The following is an 18451-nucleotide window of genomic DNA, read 5'->3' as shown; positions in this document are numbered from 1 at the left end:
TGGGTTTCCAGCCAAGAGGAAGGTGAAATAAGTAGTACAAATACTGCTCCACTAACCTATCTTTCTTTCTTGACTTGTCATTATTCCATGACCAAGAAAGAAACAAGATCTCAGTGGGGAATCAAAAGCAGAAGCCCCGAGAGCCTAAGAAAAGAAGTTAACTGACTATTTGATACCAGGAGATTCAAACAGGCTAAAGCAACTGATCTGAATCTAATCCATCAAGCTACACTGGGATTAAATCAGGCAGAGAGTGATTAGGGGGCAGATCTAACTGCAAAATAATAACCTCCCGAGCGAACATTTGCTTGAGAGCTTCAAAATCAAGTGGAATGTGTGTTGTCACAACAACAACAAAACCAAACAAACAAAAAAACTTTTAATTGTTTTAATTATTAGTGTGTTTTTCAGCTACAATCCAGCTATTTGCAGTTAGGGTTGTTTGTGAAATTTCCTTTTGTGAAAGACTTTCCTCTGCCTGCTTTTACACTCTTGGGACTTCCTAATGATGGTGGCCAATAACGTACAAATCAGTCTATCCTACTCAGGCATAACCTTAGGGAGAAAAACTCATGGATAGCCTCAGGGCTTGGCAACCCATGACTAACTGAATAAGAATGTCCTTAATTAATTTACCCAAGGCACTGTTGTGTAGCTAGTTATCTTTTTGCCCACACCACTTTCTGTTTCTGTAACAACAGGGAGAGGGGATTGAAGATGCTCATATACCCCACTTCCCCAAACAGCAGAATGTTTCAAGGTCAGTTTCCCTATAGGGAGGCAATACTAGGGAGACTTATGGTGAGTACATGGTATCATGCAGTCTCCCAGATAGGCAATAGTGATCTTGCAACACCATCAACCCCACCCCCACCCCCACCCCCACTCTAAAGCAACAGCACACTGTTATAGTTCTTCAAAGCAGCTTCTACAAAACTTCAACGTCTACCTCTGGACAGATTTGAACTGCAAAACCATTTCCTTCAGGCGGTTACTCGCAAGGAGCCGGGCCAAACCGCAACAGCGGGCCAAACTGCGAGAAAAGGGTAGGGTGATATCCCGGAGAAGGGGAGGGATGATCCCTCCCTGCTCCCAGGATCCCCTGTGCATCATGGGGATGCCGGAAAATCACCCCATCTAGCTATGAAAATCACCCCATCTAGCAGAACAATTTCAGCGGTATTGATGGAGTACCACTCACACTCTGAGCCAGTAAAAGCGAAAAGCATCCTCATATCCAGGATACAAGTGTTTAAGCCTGCATGAGGCTTCTGAGGATTAACACTACTTTGTGTATCCTATAATTTGACTCTGCAGCTTCAAGCTCAGGAAGAACAGATATTTGAAATGTAAGGATGTAAGCTCCAAGGAACGCTATGCCCCTGCTACACTGAAATCACTCACTCACATTTAGGGCTTGCAGCATCACTGAATGGCAGAAGCTTTTCTGAGCTGCAGACAGCTGTATGAATTAATACAACTGTTCATCACTGCCAGGACATGGGAGAGTCTGCAGCCTGATGAGGTTGGCAACAGCCTGTTAGCTGCGAACCCTGCTCACAGACTCAGGATGGAGCAAGGGCATCATGTCAGCATTACTTCTGTCCTTCGTCTTGTATGCAAACCCAAGAAAAGAAACAATGGGTAACACAGCAGCAGCAATTACACCTACATGACTGTTTTAATGATAAAGATAAACAATGAACAAAATCAAACAGGAACACCCAGGTTAATTACAAAGCACCCAGTGCCAGACATTTTAGGAGCATTTATTTTTTCCCACAGGGCGATTTACAATTTGGAGATCTGTTGACCCAATCATATGACCAGTTCATCACATAGTGAAGCTGAGTTGAATTTACAAAGTGAATCAACCATTTACCCTACTTGATTATCCATGCAGATGTTTATGGATCCAGCAATAGTTTTGTAGAAATGGTGACCAAGGATCTGGAATAATGTTTGTATGATCAGAACAAGGTAAGGCTTGTAGTTTCTTATGATAACATCTCAAACTAGAATTTGACACAAAATGATTGCTTTCATGGCAAACACCAAGGCAGGAACATGTAGCTGCTCAATTTCAATATCCCTGCCCACTCCTTATTCAAACAGTATACTGTTACTGTAAAACTCTCCTGCCTAGTTTTTCAGGACCCTCAAAAGTAGAAGTGCTCTAGTGTAGCCTTATGAAATGGAGCCTGTACTATATCACTAGTCTGTGTACAGCTCAGCAGTATTGAAGCCTAGTCGGTACTTGATAAAAGCCCTGATTTTGTGGCCCCTGACAGAACACAGCACAGGAGGAAAGGGATGGAGCATGTGTGGCAGGGCAAAATGCATGGCAGGAAATTGTGTACGCTGTCCAGTGAGCGTGCACTGCATAGCCCTGCTGCTTCAGCTTATGCAACATGAAAATTTCAGACATACCCACAAGGCTTATTCACTGTCAGGATGGTAAGGTCATGTATATTTCTGTTATTTTCCACTACATGTATCCAGGCCTCTAAGCGTCTCTTTTAAACACAGAGCCACCTTATCTGTATGTGTCACTTAAAACCTAAGTTCAAATATTGGTATTTGTAGAGGGCTGCCCTGAAAGACATCACCCAATGGGCAAAAGGGCAGAAGTAAAATTTGTGCCAATTACTAACAATGGCTCAGGCAGAGATTGGTAAATTCTGCCCCAAATACCAGCAGATAATGAAATAGTAAGAGTCTGCCCCCACCCACTGCCAAAACAGCCAGCCATGAAGACTTTTAATAACATAACAGAAAGGTCAACGAGAACAAATTTCACACCTCTTGAGCAAGCTGGTTGTGGTATAACTTCATAGCCTCCAGGAGCAAGAGATGCTGAGAAAGCAAAGAACACCCTAAATCAGCATGGTTGGGAGGAGATTTGACACCCTTCCTTGAATCTCATGGAACATTTGGCCAGGAGCCAGGGAAGGTCCCCCTCCCCCTATTTATGAAGTAGGTGCTTTTTGTGTTTATTCAATGGATTGTTGGAAGAGGTCCTGTATAGTCAGAAGCAAATTATGAATGACCTGGTGTACAACTCTTCATATTCAGCATTACCAGCTGCACAACTCTTCCTACAACAAAGAGCTTCGAGAGTTACAGAAACAAAGAACAGGAAATTGTCAGGATTGGGTCCAGGCTCCCTGTTGAATCTGAAGATTCCGATTCAGAGGGGCTAGCAGAAGAATAGCTGGGACAGAAGGCAGGGGAGGAAATCCCCCAAGACTCTCCAGGAGCCAGTGAAGAAGCTTCCAAAGGATATATCAATCAGGAGAGTCAGGTACAGATACCACCTTCTCCTCCCCCCACTCATGGGAAATCAGCTTCTTCCAGAGGGGGAGGAAGGACACGAATTGGCAGATGTAAAAGTCCATCGGTGCATCAATCCTAGGGGGCGGACCTTATCAGAGGAAGGAGGTGCTCTGCCAGGCTGGCCACCCACAGGAGGCAAGGGAGGGAGGCCCCACCCTGAAGGAGGGGTCTCCGAAAGCAATTTGGGCTCCGTGTTGAGTGGTAGCTATCTTTCCTACTGAAGTTTCTCTATCAGAGGACTCAACTTAGCCAGAGGGCAGTCTCTATCTCATACGGACTCTAGTGGTTTTTGAAGAGACACTGTTAGTTCAATAAGTTGAGTTTCTGACTGTTTACTGCTCAACGGGATGGTATGGAAATATGACAGAAACAGGGCTACAATGAATAGTTAAATAATTTTAAATACTCAATCTATTTACATGCACAGACGGATATTCTGGTTAGGGATGAGCGACTCTCCCTATTGCTGGACTGATACATAATTATTCAAGGACACCTGAAAAACAATAGTAGAAAGGAGTTCGATGCCAGGAGGAGATCTACATTAGTCAAGTTAGAACGTGTCTTACTGTTTTTAAGTGTGCATTTTGTAGTATTACGCCACATGACGTATAGTTTGTGACGTTTTATTGTTGTCTGTTCTCCGGTTTTTATTTTGAACTTCTCTGAAATAAGTCGTTCTATTTGGTAGGATGTGGCCGATTTCATCGAATTAAATGGGTTTCCTGTATTTCTTAATTTGCCAATCGCATTCCAGGGGTGCATGTTTATGTAATTTCCGCGCCCAAAGTTGGAGCTGTTTTTTTCTTTCAAGCCTCTTTTTTGCAGCCACTTCCAGTTTCACTTTTGTTAGGCTTCTTGGTGGATTGTTTGTAGGTGGAGGATTGTCTCGGAGAGAAGAGGAAGTGGGAGGGGAAATTGGCAGACGGGGAAATAGAACAAATGGATTTATTTTCTTAGTGTGGCCAAAAGGAATGCATTCCCATGGAAAGAGAAAATGTAAGTAAACGTTTTAAAAACTGCTACATTTAAAATCGTTCAAAAACAAAACGCTCAATGAATGTAAAAACAATGTTTCATATACAATGTTTCAGGTGAATTGGCATAAAGTTTGCCCACTCTCTGATGGAAAGGGGCAGCAGTGTGGAGGCTGCTATGCCCTCGTGTTTACCAGATGATGGGTCTGAGCAAATGGCATGACTCAGAGGCGTCTGACAAGGCCAGAATCCTATTGGGCCTTTTGATCCTGCTTAGGATATTTAATGATTTCAAATTATTTTAAAGCATTCACACACTAAAAAGCTAAACAACAATGCTATTTTGCAGTGGTGTAGGGTGACCATATGAAAAGGACAGTTGTATAGTCAAGGGAAAGCTGCAGGAGCCCTGCCCTCTTTTGTATCTGGTCACTCTAGCACTGCTGTTGTGATGAAGAGCGAATTTCACCAGGAGCTGCATGTATACAAATGACACCTGCGGGAATTCCCTTTTCTATACAACTGTTAAAGATACAGGAGACCTGTCCTCCTTTTCACAGGTCACCCTGTGTAGTGCAAATGTTAAACATGCAATACTAAAAGCAGGCACTGTCCTGGCAAGCTCAAGGGATAAATAAGCAACATGAAGGTTGAGAAGACAAAAAAGAGAGGAGTTGGGCTTTTCCCAGGTCAGGCAGTAGCATATCCTATATCAAGCACATTGGAAACTTTCAAAAGTTTGCCCACCTTCTGATCAGCTGATGGTACTGTTGTTTCTCTCACATTTTCCCATCTATAGATGAAGCTCAACGCATGACCACCATTGGTATTTCAAGCTGATCCTTTATTCAGAAATATTGCTCAGAAACAATCTAATTATGAAGAACAACTTCATTTACTTAAAATATATTTAAGACTGCCTATTTCATCAGTGACCCTGCTGTGGAAAAACACCATGTATATGAGACACATACAATCTCCTTATGAAGATTGGGCCCAGGAGAGATGAACCTATTCTTGTTTAGACATAAACCGTATTTTCACAGTAGCAATTGGCTGGCCTTTGTTTCAGTCAAGAAGCAGATCCCCCTTCTCAGAGGTGGGCTATGCATAGTGCTGGAGGGCTGGCCGGCCTGTCATTCACAAAGCCCCCTCCCTTCTCCTAGAGAGCCAGTGTGGTGTAGTGGCTAAAGTGTTGGTCTGGGAGTCAGGGGATCTGGGTTCTAGTCCCCTCTTGGCCATGGAAACCCACTGGGTGACTTTGGGCCAGTCAGACTCTCAGCCCAACCTACCTCACAAGGTGGTTGTTGTGAGGATAAAATGGAAAGGAGGAGGAGGATTATGTATGCCGCCTTGGGTTCCTTGGAGGAAAAAAGGTGGGATATACAGTAAATGTAGTAGTAGTAGTAGTAGTAGTAGTAGTAGTAATAATAATAAGAGTTTTAAGAGTTTAAACAAACAGGGTGGTGGGCTTAAAAAAAAGGTGCCAGATGTTAAACATGCCACATAGTGGGGTGATCATGTGTGTGTGTGGAGAGTTCACAATGAAGCGGGCAGCTCACTTGGAGAATGGGTAGCACCTGAACCTGCACGCTATCAAACCAGAAGTTGTACCTGCGCCTACTAAAAAGCAAAGTGGGGATGGGAGAGCAGAGATCTTTGGAAGTTCTCTAAGTCCTGCTACCAGTCTTAAATTGGGTACAATAAATCTTCATGTCTAGATTTCCAAAGTATCAGACCTCTCATAAAGACGTCTTCCTAGCATGAGGCCTGTCTAGCGGCATTCCCTGCATTGCCATGCAGGCTGCAATAGCTGCTGCCATAAAGCCTGTCCTGTCCAGCTGTTCACCTGCAAACAAACGCTTTCTGAATCTCATATGATAAAGATGAGCACAACAGAATTAAAGAGAGGAATGTGAAAGAAAAGAGGTGGGCAGGGGAAAAGTGAAAGAGAAAACGTAAATCCTGGGGTAAAAATATTTTAAAAGGTTATAGAGGGACATAAACGCTTTCCCCGTGCCAACTACATCTCCACCCAGAGCATCCTGTGGAGCTGTGTGTTTGAACGTCTAAAGAGGAAAGGAGGACGACAAGCTTGGAGTGGAAAGGAAAAGGAGGCATCGGATCCCTGCTGGTTGCAATCTTCGTCGCTTTACAGCTGATTTATAAGTGAAAAAGGCAGCAGTTTCTCTGCCGTCAGAAGACATTAGGGGGTGAAATGCTACAGAAATGAATGGCCATTTGTCATCAACAGTGAAGTCTCTTTCCTTTTCCTTGGACATTTCATACATTGAGGCCTAAATCGGGGGGCGGGGGGGGGGGGGGCAGTGGAGGCAACAGTGGATAGTGTTAGACTTGAGGTATTGGAAACTCAAGTTCAAACCCTTATTTGTCTGTGTAGCTCAGTGGGTGGCCTCAGTCAAAGTCATCACCCCACAGGTGAACCTACTCCATAAGATCGTTGTAAACCAAGCAATAGTGCTGATAAAAAAAGGGGGTTACACACATAAAATAAAGTATCGATAAGAATATCTGTAATGAGAAAAGGCCTGGGGCTCATCTACACCAAGCCAGATATTCTACTATGAAAGCAGTATATAAAAGGCAGGAGCCACACTACTGCTTTATAGAGGTATTGAAGTGCACTGACAACTGTTGTGGCCCATGACACTTACCATATACCGTTTTCATACTACTTTCATAGTGGAATATCCTGCTTGGTGTAGATGTGTCATGGGCCCCAATAGTTGTCAGTGCATTTCAATACTGCTATAAAGCAGTAGTGTGGCTCCTGCCTTTTATATACCGCTTTCATACCACTTTCATAGTGGAATATCCTGTTTGGTGTAGATGAGCCCTTGGTTTCCTTTGCTTAGCTCCCAAATGGTATCCAGTTTCTATTTTTACTTACCATCATCCATACTTTGAGGCTAAAATCCTTATTCCGTTTAAGTCATTGGCCAAAGCCCCATTTGCTTAGGAAGATGAGGAATTGAACCATAGAAAAACTCAAACTTGAACTGGGATCTGATATCAGTATCTGATTTTAGATTTTCCAGGTTCAACACCCTATCCAGGAGTCCTTATAGACTTCTAATAAACATTTTGAATGAGCAAACTGCTGTGCCAACATCAGTGTGTTTTCCCATAGCAACTCTGTGAGACTGGCTACTATTCTTGCCATCTTACCAATAGGGAACTAGAGCTTAGACACACACACACACACACACACACACAGAGAGAGAGAGAGAGAGAGAGAGAGAGGTAAGGCCTAAATCAGCTCTCCAAGGTAGTCGACTGGACAGTTCACGCTCTCCTCTGAATCTCCAATATTCAAGTACCTGAATACTTGAATATTGTTAATTCAATATTCATGTGTTAATTTATAAGTCTATTCCATCCAATTTCTACATCAATTTGAAATTCTAAAAAAAAAAAAACACCATGAAAATCACATTTAAATACAAATGTTTTTCACAAAATGTGCATTTTTGTACACATTTTATCCTAAAATATACATTATTTTATACACTAGATCCTAAAACACATATGTTATATCCACTTCAATACATGTTTTTAGCTGAGAACCTTATTGGAAAATTTGGGGAAGTGGGAGAACCCAAGGATAACTGCATTCCTATCTGTGTATTTAGTCCAGGAAGTGTGAATCATGTTGGTTCACTTAAAAACGTGAACCAAGCAACATCCTTGAGCATCCCTAAACTGAACAATAGTAACTTCAGTTGAAGTGTGGCAGGAAGGAGACCAAAAACTGAAGACTTCCAGCAGCACCAGAAGCAAACACTTTCTAGGCACATCAAGTAGTGAAGAGTGGCTATGAATTACTAACCTGAGGATCTGGATTTTTCCCTTCCTGGACTTCCCATTTTTAAAATTCCCTGTGTCTCTGCCTGGATAAAGCTGTGGACACCACAGCACCAGCTGCTAAGTCTGCTATCACCAGGAATAGCTGACACACACATACCAGGATCCTAGGGACCACCCTCATTAAGCAAAGCAAGGAGTAGAACTCACTGAGCACAAAGGAAGCAAATGCATGAGAAATTTAGGGTGACCAACTGTCAGGATTTCCCCGGATTTGTCCTGGTTTTTGTTCTTTCCATGGTGTCAGGGGGGATTTTCCATGGTGTCAGGGGGGATTTTCTATAATTTTCAATAATGTCCTGGAATGACACACCTTCCTCTTTAAGGCTGCCATTAGCATGGCAGGAGGGAATGACATGCTTTCTTGAGGCACCCCCACCCCGAGCTCCAATTGAGGTCTTAAAGGGGAAAGTGGGTCATTCGTGGACATTATAGAAAAGGCCCCAATTGGAGTGGATGGTGGTGGTGCAGAATGAAATCCTTTCCCCTCCTCCACTCCAATCGGGTTCCTTAAGGTGGCGGGGGAATAACGTACTTTCTGCAGGACTCAGAAAGCTGCTTCCCCCCACACACACTAGGTGTCCTCTTTTTTGGTTTCCCAAATATGGTCACCCTAAGAAATTACTATAGGCACTCACAAAGGGTGTTGATACTACACAAATGAAATGAGACATCTGACAGACAGTCAGGAAGATATGACTGAGAAAAAGACTACTGCTTCACTGGCCTTTCATAATCTGTGTTCTTATTTCTGAATCAGGCTTGCATCTGTCTAGGCCATGAGTGGTCAACTTGTGGCCCTCCAGATGTTGTTGGGCTGCAACTCCAATCTGCCCTAGTTAGCACAGCCAATGGAGGGGGATGATGGAAGTTGTAGTCCAACAACATTTGGGGAGCCACATGTTGCACACTTAAAGACTGAAGGCCTAGGGAACTCACACAACCACCCAGAAAAAATGGGGGGAAACCAGGGGGAAAACAAATAAAACCCTTTCCCCAGGGATTTTGGGAAAATCTGGTTCCCCCTGATTTTTTTCCAGTCACCTCCCCACACACTTTTTTTCCTGGTTTGTTTTCAGACCTTCACATCTCTATGCCCACTTCTGGTACAGGCAATTTAACCACTTAAAGCATATGCATCTTCTGCTCTCTAACCACACACACACTTTTGAGTGTGTTGCCCGGGATTTCTAAATCCTGTGTTAAGTACCCCATATTTATGTCCTAGTGAAGACAATCAAGGAGAATTTATGAGGAAACCACAAAGAACACTTGTGATATGTGAAGGGCTGGCATTGATTCCTCCCACAAGATGACACATTTTCTTTTTATTTATTTCTTGCACTTTCAAACCACCCAAGTTCATAAAATACAAACATTAAAACAAAGAATAAAAACAGGGCAGAACAAAGTCCTTAAATGCAATAAAACAGTTCTTTAAATGCCTGGTAGAATAAAAAGGTCTTCACTTGACACTCAAAAGACACATATGCACCAGAAAAAACTCTCTAGGATGGCCGCTCCACCGATAGGGTGCCACCACTGAAAAGACTCTCTCTCTTGTAGCAACCCACCTTATCTCATTTGGCAGGGGCACTTAGAGAAATGGTAATTTTAATGGCTGGGTAAATCTAAGTATTCTCTGAAGTAGCTACCCCAAAGTAACAATTGAGGTAAGGCATGAGCCATACACAACTGCCAACAAATATTTTTTAAAGCATCCTGTCAGCTAAAACCACAGAAAATATGAACCATCAAATAAGCCCTCAGCCAGCCACAGCAGTACTCCAGCAGCTTATACCTATCATATAGCTTAAATATAAGGGGAGAGGGGAGGGTTGATACATGTAACTGCATCTCTGCATCTGTTCCACTGAAACATGTCAGTATTATGAATACAAATCTGAAGACTATTTGAAGAGCTATGATAGAAGATACACAAGGCCCAAGTAGTTTAGAGATGGTTTGCTACCACAGAAATCTTTAATTTTTTTTGAGGAGGTGGAAGGTTGCATGCACATTCTAAAAATTCAGCTCCAGTGTTAATTTTAAAAAACCAAAAAAAAGTTCTACTAATTGTTTATTTAAAAATTCACCGACGGGCCTATGAAAAGCAAAACAGTTTATCTTTGTGCAGCAACAACTTTCAGATTACTGAGCTCCTCCCACCACCATTCAGTTTTATCCAGGGACAATCACTTAAATGAACAGTACTTTTGACATGAGTAGGGTGTTTTCTCTCAAACACCCAAAGAAAATGAACAAGCACTTTCTGAAGCCTGTTAAAAGTTTGGGTTCAGCTGGGAGGGCAATCTGGATTTCAATGCTAATTGCAAGCATTCTGATTTATCATAGAAGATTCAACTCCTGGCATTTTGCATTTGCTCCAAAGTGCTGGCATAGCTGGAAGTGTAGGGGGAAAAAAGATGCTGTAACAATCTCATTGTTTAGTGTCTGACAGCCTGACTAGCTAAACATCTGTTTGAAATATTAATAACTGTCAGATGGGAACAGCTCAGGGGCTCTGTACGATTTCACACCATCTGTTTGTAGAATAAACACACTTACATACAAACACAAAAACATTTTGTCTGAGTTCTATATTCCCGGCCTGCCACGGTTTGCATATGTAGGTTGATGGGAGGTAGGGGAGTATACCAGCCCAGGACCATGTGGGCTGATAGGTCTGAACAAGTTACTAGGGAAGACCCTAACTAAGGGCCGATTCATGTTACACTGCAGACGTTTTTGCCATTTGCCGATTGTGTATCTCCCAAAAAACACTGGCAACATCCATAAACAAGCCACAGCCAATTGTAACTCCATGGCACAAAAACAATGCATCTCCCTATGTATTTACAGACACTTTCCCTCTTCAAACACTATGTGTTTACCAGAAGACAGGTTGTGAAGAATCTGCAAATGCATCAGCTGCATAAAGTGTGAATCAGTCCATTGAGTCGAAAACATGCAAGACGACGAAAGAATTCATGCACAGTTAACCACAGTGGCATAAAGGCACCCACGGACCATTTGTATTTTATATTTTCCCCTTATAGCCCCTTCTTAATATTAGCTTTCTTAAAGAATAAGGAAAAAAAGATAACTTAAAAATAAACAAACCAGTGTACTTCCTTAATTTTCCTTTGGAAGATACACATACTACTGCTTTTAAAATGATATTTCACGTAGCGGTTCACATCCAACAGGTGACAGGAGCTCTAGCTTATTTCCAACTCCTACAGTCAGCTTATAATTACTGTTGTGTCACATTGGATTCACAGGATTGAGGAAGGAAAATAAGCCACCCTCCAACATTACTACGATTACCCTCACTGAGCAGTTTGTCGTATTGTACAAACCCGACCAGGGTGTGCGGCAGGTGGGTTTACAAACCACCCCACAAACCATGGCCTGTTCTAGGGTTTTGGGGTGGTTTGTAAGCCACCTCCGCCATGTACTTCACCAGGTTTGGACGACCTGACAATCCATGCCTGTGAGGGTAATTATGGTAATGATGTGGCACGTGACCGACACATGTGGGGCAGGAAAATAAGCTATGATGGCTTATTTTCCTCCCTGGTTGTGCGAAAATGGCCACATCATGACTTTGATAAATGAGTACTTAGTTACTAGTTTATGCTGGACTAACAACCCAGACTGAAGCAATGAGAGGAAGCATAAGCCTGAGGGCCTTATGCTTCCTCCTCCTGTGCTTTCAGATCCAGTTCAAAGTGGAAGATGCCTTCCCCTGCTCTCATGTTCAACAGGCCATTTAGTCAGCTCACAACTGCCCTTTATCAACATCACATAAAGTTATGTAAATCAGATTTGGCAAAATCAGTCAGAATGTATGTTCTCTTCTTTGGGATGCCCATGAGTACCAGTGGCAGTTTATTGGTCATTTTGATGAAACATGACATTGTTTTCTAACACAATTCTGGCCTACTCAATCATTGAGTAATATACTCTGGAGAGTGAATGTAAGGGTTTCAAAGGAGAATGTGCACTGAAATGGACTTTTTAAAGCAGACATATAATTTGTGCTTACCAGAACTCTCAGAACTGTAGTTCCCACAGTGACATTCTCAAACAGGCTGATGTTGTACAAGACTTGGCTGAAAATTGGGCGGTTGTCATTCTCATTGATGAGGTTAATCTTCACCCGAGCGAAGCCAACATGGTCTGGCATGCTCTCATTTGCAAACAGCTGAGTGGAAACAAGAGGCAAATGATGAGTATGAAGCATAATTTGTGTACGTGTTTGTTTGTTAAAGAGAAGCCCTTAATGTTCCAAGAATTCTTTTGATGAGCTGTTGTGATAGTAGCAAGCATTTGGCGGGCAGGCCATGCATCACGCCTTGAACCCAACAACCCACTGAACATACATAATGGATGAGGGTTTTCTCAGTTAAAAGTTGGTAGCTTCTCCATGTCATTGTACCCTTTTCTAGGTAAAAGCCACTGGATTTTTAACATCCCCTATTCTAGGCAACAAAAAGGAAGTTATATCTCAACCTTGCAACCTGAAGAATAATCCAAACCTGACTGATACAACATCATTTAAAAATCCCACCAGTAGAAGCCAGAAGAAAACATTACTGTAATTCTGACAATCTTCACTGCGTTTCTGACACATGTGCTGTTTTTCAGTAGGGATGTGCTCCGCTTCTCCTCGAACCGGAGAAGCAGGAGCGGAGCGGGGGGCTTCGCCTACCCTTAAGGCGGAGGTGAAGAGGATTGGAGGGCCAGCGGATCGAGGCGAAGAGGATCGCCTCAATCCGGAGCTTCGCCTGAAGGTAAGTGGGGGGAGGGGGACTAATCTGGCGCTGCCGGCGCCACCATCCATGCGGCAGCGGCGGCAGCGCCAGGTAAGGGAGCAGGGAGGAGGGATGCTTACCTTCCTCTGTCGCCGGCTTCAATTGAGGTCCCGGTTGAAGCTGGAAGTGAAGGCCGAGGCCTCTTCCGGCTTCAACTGGGGCCTCAATTGAATCCCGCGACGGAGGAAGGTAAGGGAGCGGGGTGGGTGGGTGGTTTCTCTGGCGCCGGTGCCGGCATCGATATAGTGACAGCGGCGAAGCCGGATCTCACTCCGCGGAGCGGAGCGGGAGACCAGCGGAGCGGCGCGAAGAGGATTGGGGGGTCCGTGCACACCCCTATTTTTCAGTCCTTAGGTGGACCACTGGGTTCATGTTTATAATCCACAGGATCTGGACAATGTTCCATGCATCCCACCTTTCAATTTGATTGAAAGTACATTTCTAATTTTCTTGACAGGAATAAATTAGTGATGAGGACAAATTTGAAACTACGGTATGTTCGGAATATGAACACACCCAGTTTGGAAATCGATGCCCTTATTATGAGCCCAGCCATATTCCCTCTGAATTTTGGCCTAGTTCCCAACTGGGTCATTTTCCACTGCTGCCAGATGGTCCTCCCTGTCAGTGTCCCACTCCATCTCCAAGCAAATATACCTTTCAAAGGGGTAGGGGATTCTGGTAGGGCTCACCAGGGGCTGTCTTTTCGCTGCTGCGAGGGGCGTGGCTAATCTTGATGCCACAGGGAAAGCATGGGGTTTCCAGCACCGGTCATATCCCCTGTCCTCTGCCTGGGTGGACGGCCCACAATCAGGGGTCACCATCTGCCTGGCCACGCCTTCACTGCGACTCCGGAGTGAGGCTTAGGGGCTATCTTAAGGGTTTTCTCTGCTGTGGCACCCCGGCTGTGGAACGAGCTCCCCAGAGAGGTTCGCATTAGCGCCTACATTGTTTTCCTTTCGTCGCCAGCTGAAGACCTTTTTATTTTCTCAGTATTTTAACACCTAATTTCACTTAAATTTAAACTCTGCTGTTTTAATCTCATATTTTAACCTATATCAATTTTTGCTGTGTGGTTTTATCCTGGTTGTGCTTTTTATATTGTATTTTGTATTTGTGTTTTTAAATTGTTGGTTGTTTTATTATGCTCTTCATGGTTTTAATTTTTGTGAATTGCCCAGAGAGCTTCGGCTATTGGGTGGTATAGAAATGAAATCAATCAATCAATCAATAAAATCTTGATGTCATCTTGTGTGTCCTCACCCTGACCTGGAGAAAAAAGTTGGGGTAAGTCCCCAACTTTTTCGCCCGGCAGCTTCAGCAGAAAGCCCCAGGATGGTGCATCATATAATTGACATTGCACCACTACCAGGGCAGGTGTTACCGTTACGCCAACTAGGCAGCCGCCTAGGGCGCAGACTTCAGCGGGGCGCAGTACTTCCCTTTAAGGGTCACAGTTTTATACAAATTAGCTATTTTCAGAAAAAAAACATAATAAAAAGAAAATATAATAGTTCAGAAACTCTTCTTGAACAGCCGAATCAAGGTTGGCAATTTTTTTGGGTGGTGGTGGTGCAAGTAGCTCATCTTGCCTAGGGCGCAAAATAGTCTGGCACCGGCCCTGACCATTGCACATCTAACTCGGGGCTTTCCGAGTGTTTAGACAGCCCTTAGAGGAGAGCCCTTGCAGGCCTTTGCATAACTGGAAATGATGCTCCTGAGAGCATGAACCCCATTCCCGCTGGGGTTCATAGGATTTTCAGCATTCTATGTTTCTTGAATCAAATGAACTGAATATGCAATCAGGATAAGTCTATTAGCGGTATATGTGTATATATATTTCCAGTGCTGCTCTTAATCCTGAACAAGACACCCTCTTGTGATTAATGGATAATTGTGGGTACCAGTATCATGGTTATGACATAAGCATCAATGCCCTAAGGGCTGTGGCGTAAGGGCTTGTCATCTATACCTAGGCAGGATTTAACCCAAAGATTTAAATTTCTATTTACGCCTTGTAGTGCTCTATGAAGGCAGGATTTTATTTATCCTTCCTTGCTGGCATATAAAGGCCCCACTGTCAAGACTAGCAGCAACAGAGGCTGCCAGCATGATGTTTACAGAGCTGCTTTGACTTTCCACAAATTTACAACTCACCCAGACACTGGGACGAAGCTCAAGCAGGCAGCTGGAAAGAGCCCCACTGCCTGATAGGTGCATTTAAACCAAAGTTTTATAGGACATAAAACTTTAATAGCCTCAAAACATAAAAAGGGAGGGGTGTTCTATTTAAGCTTCTGCAGCTGGGGCTCTAAATTTTGGAAGATAAGGCTCACAGCAGATTTCTTTCCATTTTCTTCCTCCATTTTTGGCTAAATTTTAGTACTGTGTAAACAGACAGTACTGGCTGAAGTAGCAAATGCTACTCCTCCCAAAAGCCTCCCCCCCCCCATATCTGTCAGTGTTTTTATCCTGGATTCTTGACAAGTTTGTTACACTAATATTCTGTCCCTGCATCCATCTATGCCACCCACTTTCCTGCTATCCAATAACTTGCACTCATCATCATCATCACCATCCTGGAATTCATGCCAGGTTTTTGTGTCATTCGCCCAGAAGTGACAGGCTAATGTCTCATTGTTTTCTAGACCCACAGTTCCCCCTTCTAAAATTCCTGCACCCAAGCTGCAGCTGGATTTTTATTCTCTCCAGTTATGAGACTGTAAATTCCAGGGCCAGCCCTACCACTGAGTATGAGGGGAGTACTCTTTCAAGCCACTAGTTGTTATGAAAATAATAATTTAGAAGATGTTATGCCCAAGCAATATGTACATGTTAAGAACACCATGACCAAATACATGATTGGATCTGAGAATGTCTCCTTCATTATGAGACTCTTGCTGAAACACTTGTATAAAGGAAAATGCTAAGCCCTAGAACAGAAAACATTTTGCATGCTTTCTCTATTGCTGATTCCACACGACTGATTCAAGTAAGACTTTGTCCACTGAAGGTTGTTGTATCTCTAGAGTCCATATGTCTGTTGGATCCTGGAATGGATCCTGGTTATGTTTTCCATTGCTTTGTTAATTGCTGAGGATCTGGAGAAACAGAGGACTCAGCAGAAACTTAAAGGTCAACTCTACACTTGGACATTAAGTGTCATAATTGAATAATTGTCTAACTGATTGTCTTCAATTAAGGGTTGCAAGGAGTTGCATCATTGTACAGGTTGTCTATAAAAGTAAATGTGTTTTCATGTTCACTCTACTTCCATGTCCCTTACCCAACTTGATGTGAGCTGTATTGACTGACCGTTTGTAAGTATTTGTATCTGTACTGCCATAACTAAATTATATATTTATTTGCCAGTAAAAGGTTTATTTTAACCTACATGAATCTTTGTCTTAATTCATGTCTTTGCTGACTTGGCTGAGAACTGCTGCAATCTCTGCTAGTCTCTGGAAGGCCCAGACAGAGACTTAACACAAAAGGTTATGTGCCAGAAACCCAGTCTGTGCCATAACTAATCAGCTTCTAAAGCCATAACTCAACAATGTCTTCTGATATTTGGAAGCACAAGAAGAAGAGGCAGAAGCTCCAGAAAGAAATTTAGGATCAGATCAATGCTTCTTTACTCTCACTTGCACGTTAATGCATCATTCGCATGGGTCCTCCATAAGGTCTAGCTACTGGAGACTTCATAGACTTCAATTTCAGGGCTTGTAATTTAAAGTTTGCCTTGTATTTCTGCTATTCGAAAGCATAACTGTTCCCTTTACTATTAGATCACTTAGTTTACAGCTAAACAACCTTCAAAAGAATACCAAAAAAACTCATACGCAATTAGTTAACATTAAAAATCAATCCATGACTTGTTAGTTTTAGCCATATTATTTTTTAACTTTGATCTGTCAATAAGAGAGACAGTTCACTATACTAATGCAGGAATCTGCAAATATCATCTAAAGCGCATCTCCAACTGAACATGGAGAGAGATTTTATTTTATTTTTAACAGCAGTGCTTGTACAAGTCATCCCTATAATGAACATAAAAGTGAGGAAGGGGTTGTAACTTAAGTTTGATGGCAACAATCCCAGGATACCTTTTGGCAAAAGGTCCCATGGATGCACAAACTTCATACAGCTGTGCTCCATTAAGCATCTGCCCATTCTGGCACAAGGATCACATGACCTTATTCCGCCACTGCTTGTCCTATGGAACAGGGACCATAAAATTTATAGAGATACACAAACTGCATTTTAACTACTTCATATAAAGTAGCACACCTGCAGAGGAATGAAATGGGACAACCACATCTTAAACAGATGTTTGGGAGAAGAAAATCTTAGAGGGACAAAGGGAAAGAACTTTAAAATGGGTTGAAAACTTATTTGCTATGAAAGAGAAGAACAGTGGGATATTTATCTAAATTGGTCCTGTAGGAAGGAAGCACATATAGAGCAATATTTAGGGGATAGGCAATTTAATAGATAAATCTTACTTTAAACAGGTATTATTAGTGGCTGTAGCATAATCGCCACGAGTGTGGGTTGGCCAGCTACTGTTCTTTCAACCTCATCCCTTCCATCTGTAAAATGGGATAATAATACTGGTCCACTTTTCCATCATGTAGATGGATGCCACCCAACCAACTCCAGTCCTTCCTCTGTCCCATCTACCCAAGTTGTCCATAAATCATTTCAAAAATTCTTACAGAAAATTCATAGCGAGAGATTGTCTCAAAATCCAGTGGAACTGCGACTCTAATCCGGACATCTGCCTTTCCTTGAATTGAAGTTGGGGAGATGATAAAATGGTTGGAGTTGTTTCCCACCAGGTAAATTTCAAAAACACTGTTGAGCCCCTGAAGAAACAACAAAGACAGACACATTAAAGCTGAATGAACCAGAATTGACTGATCGTGTGCAGAAGTGAACCACCCCATAATAAACACATGAACACAGGGATGGGGACCTCTAGTTTACAGGCGTAATACAGGCCATGGAGGTTCCTCATCCAGCCAGGGGAAGCTTGGACACCCTCCGTAGGCCCTTCCCTTTCCCCAGGACCCACCCTCTGGGGGCTACCAGGGGCTTTGGGAGGAGGCAAAGAGAGAAATCCCTGCTGTTAATCAACAATCTGTGATCAGAGATAACAGCAAGGACAGAGAGCTTCGGCTATTGGGCGGTATAAAAATGTAATAAATAAATAAATAAATAAATAAATAAATAAATAAATAAATAAGAATTCTGCTGCATATCATTCTCCCTTCCCGGAATCCCCCCTGTCATCTCTGGTTACTGTTCTGAGATAACAAGGGGATTCCCCTTACTTAGCGGTCCATTTGCTCTCCCAGTTGGAGGGGGGAGCAGTGTGCTAAGTGTTTTGCTTGACCCACACCTTCCCTAATGGGAATGCTCCTCTACCCA

At 42.9% G+C, this 18451-nt stretch overlaps 2 protein-coding genes across 2 annotated transcripts in view; one reads left to right on the top strand and one right to left on the bottom strand.

The window, feature by feature from the left end:
* Positions 1 to 18451, bottom strand: part of LOC134403180 (cadherin-23-like) — a gene marked incomplete at its 3' end in the record, with an annotated part of 380609 nt that overhangs the window by 116022 nt on the left and 246136 nt on the right. Inside the window, exons 13-14 of the mRNA XM_063133286.1 lie at positions 17737 to 17886; positions 12250 to 12408 (exon numbers count right to left, since the gene is read on the bottom strand). Coding sequence (XP_062989356.1) covers positions 12250 to 12408; positions 17737 to 17886 — 309 coding nt within the window. The remainder of the gene's footprint in view (positions 1 to 12249; positions 12409 to 17736; positions 17887 to 18451) is intronic.
* LOC134403006 (prosaposin-like) overlaps positions 1 to 18451 on the top strand; it is a 298719-nt gene that overhangs the window by 274707 nt on the left and 5561 nt on the right. The window lies entirely within an intron of this gene.

This window comes from Elgaria multicarinata, chromosome 8 (assembly GCF_023053635.1).
Source record: "Elgaria multicarinata webbii isolate HBS135686 ecotype San Diego chromosome 8, rElgMul1.1.pri, whole genome shotgun sequence".
In the NCBI taxonomy this organism is placed as follows: Eukaryota; Metazoa; Chordata; class Lepidosauria; order Squamata; family Anguidae; genus Elgaria; species Elgaria multicarinata.
This window is presented reverse-complemented; position numbering and strand designations above follow the sequence as displayed.